At 40.9% G+C, this 8,080-nt stretch overlaps 1 protein-coding gene across 2 annotated transcripts in view; it reads right to left on the bottom strand.

Annotated features, from left to right (window-relative positions):
* Window positions 1–305: 305 nt before the first annotated feature.
* Window positions 306–8,080, bottom strand: part of pola1 (polymerase (DNA directed), alpha 1) — a 50,529-nt gene continuing 42,754 nt past the window's right edge. For both annotated transcript variants that reach the window (XM_087789014.1, XM_087789015.1), the window contains exon 37: window positions 306–1,216. In XM_087789014.1, the coding sequence (XP_087645140.1) occupies window positions 1,080–1,216 (137 nt within the window). In that variant the 3' untranslated portion in view covers window positions 306–1,079. The remainder of the gene's footprint in view (window positions 1,217–8,080) is intronic.

The raw sequence follows: 8,080 nt of genomic DNA, 5'->3' as shown, positions 1-8,080 counted from the left end.
CAGGCCTCTGGGTCACCTTGACCCTGAGAGAACACAAGGGTTAATATTGAATTTAAGGAGGAAAGTATAAGTACATCGATTCAAAAATGTTTTGGAGATCCAAAATATTACCTTCACATCACATATAGTAGTCGCAAATACTTTTCACGCTCAAGGAAAATATGTAAAATATATTTAAAATTGAAAATAAAAGGAGTTAATCTTGAATAACGCAGGATATATTCAGTGAAATACTGAGGGTTTCCATCATATGAGGGGCTTTTTGACTCTTAAACAAGGCACATAAAAGAACCCAAAACAAATTATTTTAACAAATTTAAAAGGTTTATTACACTTTTATTATGCTTCAGTATTAAAACAGTCGACAACTCGGTAGAAAGAAGGACACACTGGGGGGTAAAGAGGAGTTTAAAACGAGAGCGGAGGAGGAGGAGACGAGTGAATGAGACCACATCAGTTAAACAGAGACGCTGAGGGAGAAGACAGATTAGCTTGTTCGATACCGACACAAAAGATGGAGGGAGCGGTGTGTGTGTGTGTGTGTCGCCTGCCTCATCCTCCCCGTCACACACACACATAAGACACACAGGAATGAATGGAGGTAATCAGAGCAAGTGTCCGATCCACGCCGGCCATGATGGCTCGGGTCACCATCATTAGCAAATTAGCAACTTTTGCGCAGAATCACGGCTGCTCGATGGACGAGTCATTTTCACCCTCGCACAATCACCGCGCGCACACACACACACACACACACACACACACACACACACACACACACACCTGCAGACGCTTGGCTCGCACACAGACGCACAAGAGACATTTAGGTTGTGATTGCCGCCGCTCTTTGCCATGCAGCCAGAATGACCGTGGTCGAGTCGAGGGTGTGTGAAGACAGTGAAGGAGAGATGGTGTGATTGAGTTTCAAGTCTCATAACAAGAGCGTTTAGCTTCAGAGATGTGGAGGTCAAAGACTCCTAACCAGCCCTGAGGAGTTCAGAATCCAAAAGCAGGTGTGGATAAACAGGAAAATCACACGGTCTGGCTACATGGTTTCATCGGTGCGTCTCGGGGACTCGTTACTTGAGCGAGGACAAGGACTGGAAGAGCTTGGCCAGGTTGATCTCCGAGTAGCCGCTGGTGGAGAGAGCTTTGTCCAAAACTTCCCTCAGCTTCCGATAGACCTCCTTTTCCTTGTTCCAGCGCCCCACACGAGCTGAAGGGACAGATAGAATATAAACAACTATGAAAACTATGATGATATTAACACAGAAATGGTCATTTTGATCTCATTCTCCGCCGTGGCTGCGATCACAGCGCTGGGCTGATTGACGCCACGGCGAGCGGCGGCCGGACCGCGAGATCGATGGACGAGAGATGAGATCGGGTCTGTCATCACCTCAGGTGGTCGAGCAGAGAGACGGGAGAGACGGCAGATGCTACAATCTCAATCTAATGTTGAGAACATACGAGTATCACGGTTACACACTTTTAAAGACGGACGGCAGCACGAGTCATTATTCATTTTAGCATTACATCTTCTTTTTTTTTTGGTTTTCTTTTATATAAACTCGGATTCATGTCCCTAAAGTGAAACTCTCAGGGGCGAAACGGACTACAGGGACACAAATAGAATCTGACATTTAAAGAAAGATCACCTCCTTTGTAAAGTTACATTAAAACCCAGAAGAATGTCTTGAACCAACATGGCCACCTCGTCCATTCTCAAGATGGTCAAAGCATCTGGCCATCATAACTTTGTCTTGGTGATGAGTTGAGGAGGCCTCGTGATACAGCATAGTCGTGAAGACACTGTATCATGATACAGTCTTTTCATTTTGAATGGCCAATCATAGCAGACCTGGCATCATTTTCAAACTTAGACTAGTGGATCTAGTGACCTTTCAAAATCAAGACACTATCATGAAATGATTTCTTCACCACTGTGCTGCATCTTTAGGGCCTGATCAACTCATCACTAATATGTTTCCAAACTGTTTGCCGGATTGCTTGATTATCCAAAAGTCTGATCTTTTTCTTCCTGGTGATTCCAACAAACATTTGAGCATCTTTAACTCTGACACAAAAGACAAGTCGGCAAAGTGAATAGTGTCAGAGCTGTTTTTTTCCCTTCCAAAACTACACGCTACAGTTCCAATGGTTATACAAACATATACTGTAGATAGATATTTATTTTCAATATTCAAAAGCAGAGTGGAAGGTTGTCCAACAAACGACAAGTGTTTAGCTCAAAAAACACAATGTCTTCCCCAATAACATGAATGAATAAAACTAAACTTATCTTGATAAAGATACACAAATATCTCGAAAAATCATGACTGGTGCTGTGTCTCAAATCGCATACTAGCGTACTAAAAGTTAGTATTTTTAGTGCGTTAGTGCGTCTCAATTCTTAGTATGCGAAATTTAGTGCGCCATGCACACTAAATTGGCGTACTAAAACACCCACAAAACAGAGTATGGTTCGATGGACACTAACCACCCTAAACAGCGGCCATCTTAGTGACTTTTTAAACGGAAGTTACGTCATATATAAATGCATATATATGCATATACTTACAGTTGCATTTTCCGCAGCAGTAGGAGGATAAACACGTCTTCGCTGCTGATACCAGCTTAAATATCTCGCGATTATTTAGATTCTCATTTTTTTTTCTTTATTTCTTTTTCCAAAGTTGCAAAACGTGCTGCCAGCAGGTGTCGGCGCTAGCGTTCAAATATCTGGTTGAAACATCGTTAAATAAAAGTAGAAGAAGAAGCTGTCATGTGATTTCCGGTTAGTGTGTAGCAGCAGTGTTTGATTTGAGACATACTATATGTGGAGAATTTGCGTACTAGTTAGTATGTACACTAAACTGATGCATACTAACTTCTAGCATACTAAGAGTAGTATGTGATTTGAGACACAGTAAATGAGGTTGGAACAAAATCGACTTCACCAGTAGCGTCTCTTCTGTCAGAAGTTAGAACGGAAAACAAAACCTGCATGTCCAAAAAGAGACGTAATAAATGATCGAATCATCCAAGTGGTTAGAGGACATTAAAAGATGCGGGTGGAGATTTTTATTATAACAAATCACAACACTTGCCGGTGTCTTTTAAACGACGACGCAACTCTTTTTGAAGTTAATTTTGCGATAATATATACATTAGCTGCTTTGAATACATTTGATAAACTTCTTTATAAGCCCAAATTACCTCGGTTATCATAATATCTCCTAGTGGTTGTACCAGATAAGTGCCTGTATGGCCAACATTAACTGAAACAATCTAGTGGTTATTAATCACTAGTTAAGCACATGTTAATCACGTGACCAATACAAATAATAGAAGGTAACTTAAAACCTACATGTAAAAAATACATCTAATTTCATTGAGAGCTTACAGAGAGATCACTTTAACTCACACCACGTTGAATCATTATTTTACTTTTCACGACTCTGGTGATGGATTTGCTGGTTAACTTTAACACCAGCTCTTCCTTTGTAATCACGGAGGTGGCGCGGGAAGAACGAGTCAAACTTGTCTATTTACCCGGTAAAAGAAGAGGAGTGATGATGCATGATCAAGCGAAAGCAATCATGTCATCATCTCCAAAGGGTAGAAGAAAATCACCCCCCTTTCTCTGTTCTGATCTTCCATTCCTCAATCCTTTTCTCTTTTCAAAGTCTCAATCACGGCGGCGAACAGATAAAAGGCTGATTTAAGAGTCACATAGAAGGAGCGAAAGACCTCGCTGTAAGTCACAGAACAAAGGGACGAGTAGTTCAAATAAGTGGCCTCCCTTACACAATCAATGGCTGAGGACCAACGGCGGTTTGGAGCCTCAATAGAACACGAGTCAGCCCAAGATCTTTTCCCTTTGCCAAAAACTACTGCCTGGATTCATACTTTAAATAGCGAGACAAATGAAATAGAAAGAAGCCACATCCAAGCATTTAGAAAGGGAATTCATTTAAATGATCCAGAGACAATTATTGTCCAGATTATTAAAATGTGTAAAGTAGTGACGCTAACATTTGTACTTTACACCACTACTAAAATACATGTTGAGGCCTCATAAAACCAACCATTTCCCATTTCCATATTCTCTCGCTTGATACACTCTCAAAAACATCATTGTATTAGCATGTACGTATCCAACAGGTAAAATGGACCAACTTTAACATTACATTTGCTCACCCAACAGTGCATAGGAGCTGCCATCCTTCTCCACAACCCTTTGCAGTGACCAGAACTCTCGTAATGCTTTGCCGCCCAGCCAACCAATGACAGCCGTCAATCACTTTCGACACAGTAACATGGACGAAGCATGTAAAGACGGTGTAGGTACAATTTTGGTCCCCCCCACAATTTCGGTCCCCCCACTTACTACGTGATGACGTCACGCGCTGCAAATGCGAACATCTCTTTAAAATATTTTTTATGGTTTAAAGAAGCGTCAACAGAACGTTTACATGATACTTTTTACCACACATAAAACTATTATATTGACAAAAAGACTTTGTTAACCTAATCACTTTCCGTTCTTTCATTTCCCGTCCCAGTATGACTTTGACACCACAGGAAGTGCCCGCGCTACATGTGACGAAGCCGCTGATGGACTGAAACTGTTAATAACGCACAACTGTACAATGCAATACAAATATTCGAGTTCAGAAATAATTCGCTTTTCAAATAAAACAAATGTTAGAATATTCCTCTTTCTATAACTCATTCTACCTTGTCTGTAGATCGGATCATAAACACCTCAGTAATTATTTAGTTTTCATTTAAATCAATTACTAAATGTATATAAGCAAATTATTTTGGAACTCGAATGTTTGTATTTCATTGTGCAGCGTTATTATTAGAAAAACAGCTTCAGCCAATCAGCGGCGTCGTCACATGTAGCGCGAACACTTCAGTTGGTGTCAAAGTCACATGTATCGTCAGAGCAGGAAATGAAAGAACAGAAAGTGATTATGTTGACGTAGATCGGCTTTTTGTCAATATAAATGTTTTATGTGGTAAAAAGTATCATGTAAACGTTCTGTTGACGTTTCTTTAACCCATAAAAATATTTGAAAGAGACGTTCGCTTATGCGGCGTGTGACGTCATAACGTAAGAAGTGGGGGGACCGCAATTGTACCTACATCAGCATTGTAGCGATAAATCAGCCTTACCTAAATAGAGCAGTGTGTAGAAAGGCATCATGGGAGTTCACCGTTTGTTGGAACCATATGTAAGGCGGGTGCCTCCCAACAACTTATGTGGTTGTGTTGAAGTTTATTAGCTTTTCAAATAAAGCAATTGTTTGTAAGAGAGTGAACGAAGACAAAGTTATTTTTAAGAATATGGAGGACCCCATCTAAAAAAAACCCTGCCGGGATCGCAGGTGTAAAAAGGGAAAACCCGTTGTATATTATAAGCTTTTAAAAAAATGGTTTGATTATAAACGCACCAAAAAGTTTTGTCTAAACGATCACAAGCTGCTCACGCGGGAAAATCATTTGCAAACTTTGTTAGCGAACGCAACTATTAAACAAACATACACTAAGACAAGGAAAGATTGAAGCTCAGCACCTGCTGAACAAGTCAAATCTATGGAGAGAGAACGAGGAAAAGACAACAGACTTCAATCACAATGACAGACGGCTGACGGGCGAGTCCGACCGAGTATGTGCATTTATCCATGTTCCAGGTATTGTCACGCGCACTCCAGCGGTGGTGGTGGGCAGGAGTAGATCAGGGCTCTGCACGCTCTAACTAGGTGTAAATACAATAACAAGCCTGTAATTAAGTGAGCATGATGAAGTTAATGGAGATCGGCCATTCTGTCGGCCGCCTCCATGAATATTCTATTAGTCTGGTGGCGACGGGCAGCTGGAATAGCAGTTAATCTAATCACCACTCGGAGCACGGGAAACTTCTTTGTGTGAGTGTAATTGCACAGAATGAATAATTGATTTGACAATCGCACCCGCAGATTTCGCCACCCCGCTTTGTATCGCCGCGGAAAAGGAAGGTGAGAGAGAAAGAGAGAGAGAGGTAACTGAAGGTGGAGAGGGAAGAAGGAACGGAGGAGAAGAGAAGTGGGAGGAGAGAAGAGGAGCAGAGTGCCAGGAGGTGGAAGAGAAGCTGCCGGTAAATGGATCATTAGAAAAAAAGCGCAGCTCAAGGACAATTTATATTTTATCAATGCGGTAAAATTACATTATTGCTCATACACGCAATCATTCAGCCCACACTCCAGACTGAGACCCGGAGAGGAGGATGATGGAGGAGGGGTGCGGAGGGGGGGCTACAGATAGACAGAAGCAGTGAGGCGGGTGGTGGTGGATGGTTTAAGAAAAGAGAGCAGGGGAGATGAAGAGAAGCAAAATGATATGAAATGATTTGAAAGTAATTGATACGGGATGTTCCTAGCTAAGGGATGGACAGCATGTTTTCTCCGCGCCCGTGTATGTGTGTGTATAATCTATTAGAGAGGTCCAACTGTGGAGAAAATTACCTCCATGTTTTACTCAGTCGCAGCAATCGGACAGAGAAAAAAAAAGAAGCAATATACATGTTGATGGGGCTGATGCGCTCTTGTACACAGAAGCTCAGCGGCGTCCTGGAGCCACGATCAATCAGGTTGAATACTAAATGTTGTCTTAACGCGCTGGACACTCTATAATCGAGAAATTGTTACAGCCGAAAACATCACAAAACATCCCACAACTTAAGAAGCATCAAGTCATCTGCATGAACAGTGTATTTGCAGGGCAGAGAAGGATCCAAATATAAGAATACATTTAGAAATCTGAGATAAATGTTTCATCGTTTAATGAAATTTCAACCTGTCGGGCCCCGTTTTGCGTCACAAACGTGTTAACCTCACGTCACGTGACGCATTTCTAATTACTCGCTGTGAGGACGAAAATAAGTTTGACCATATTCAACTCTTGGGAAGGCGTTTCTGGTTTCGGTTTTCGTATAAATGGCTTAAGGAAGTTGCATCTTCTTCTGCAACCCGGGAAAGTTTAAGTAGTTTGGATCCGCACACAAACGCACACACACACACAGAGAGTCAAAAACGACAAAGAAGAGTACACACAATCGTTTGTCGCATCTCTGTAATCTAAGAAATGTTGCCCCTGGGTGTACAATGGAGTAATATGGGGTATTACTGGCCAGGGAAAGAGTGCTAACTCTGTCAACTGGCACTTTGAACAGCAGGACTACATATATACATGCGTTATGCCCCGTCGGAGAGCTGTCAGATACTTATCTTTCTGCAAATCACTGGTTTCAAAACCATTAAAGAAAAGACAAAGATAGTCACGTCATGCTGCTCAACATGCATCTGTGGATTTTGTCCAAAAAAAAAATCATACCAGAATTGTAGTTGCCATACTTTAGGTGGTTGTTTATGGTATACAATTGTTCTATGACTTTTAAAATCAGAAGGTAAATACAAAAAACATTAAACATATGTATTGGATTATTATTAACGATTCAAAAACTACTGGATTTTTTTCCTGTAGAGTTTCATGGATCTTATAGATGACAATGTCAAGACTAAATCCATTAACAAAAGGTCCCTCACTGGAAAAAAAATTATATATATATATATATATAAATAAATGGTTAAAATTTACAGATAAAAGAAGAATGGTGTGGATTACTTTTGAAACCTCACACCATCGCACATATAAGCACATCCAATATGATTTTCAGTTTATTCGGTTTATTTAGTGTGCTCGGTGCTTCAGATGAACGCAAAATATCCAGGAAAATGTGGTTTACAATCACGATTAACGCCTATGCAAGTCCATTACGATCTGAAATACAAGCGCTCATCAACTTGTAGCTATTACAGCAATTAACTGCAGCTTTTCCTCTCCATAGTTTTCAGTCAATAATTGATTTGGGTGAAAAGAACCAATGTTACACTCTCAATAATCTAGTCATATTAAGACCAATTTGGCAACCGTTTCCCCCGTGGTTAGAGTGCGTTGGACCAATCTTGTATGGATCTCTTTTGATAATAGAGCCCTACAGGAACTTTGATCATCAGAACATGTGTCTCAA

Source organism: Callionymus lyra, chromosome 4 (assembly GCF_982586985.1).
Source record: "Callionymus lyra chromosome 4, fCalLyr1.hap1.1, whole genome shotgun sequence".
NCBI classification, from domain to species: Eukaryota; Metazoa; Chordata; class Actinopteri; order Syngnathiformes; family Callionymidae; genus Callionymus; species Callionymus lyra.
The sequence above is the reverse complement of the archived record's forward strand: the minus strand, read 5'-3'. Positions and strand labels throughout refer to the sequence as shown.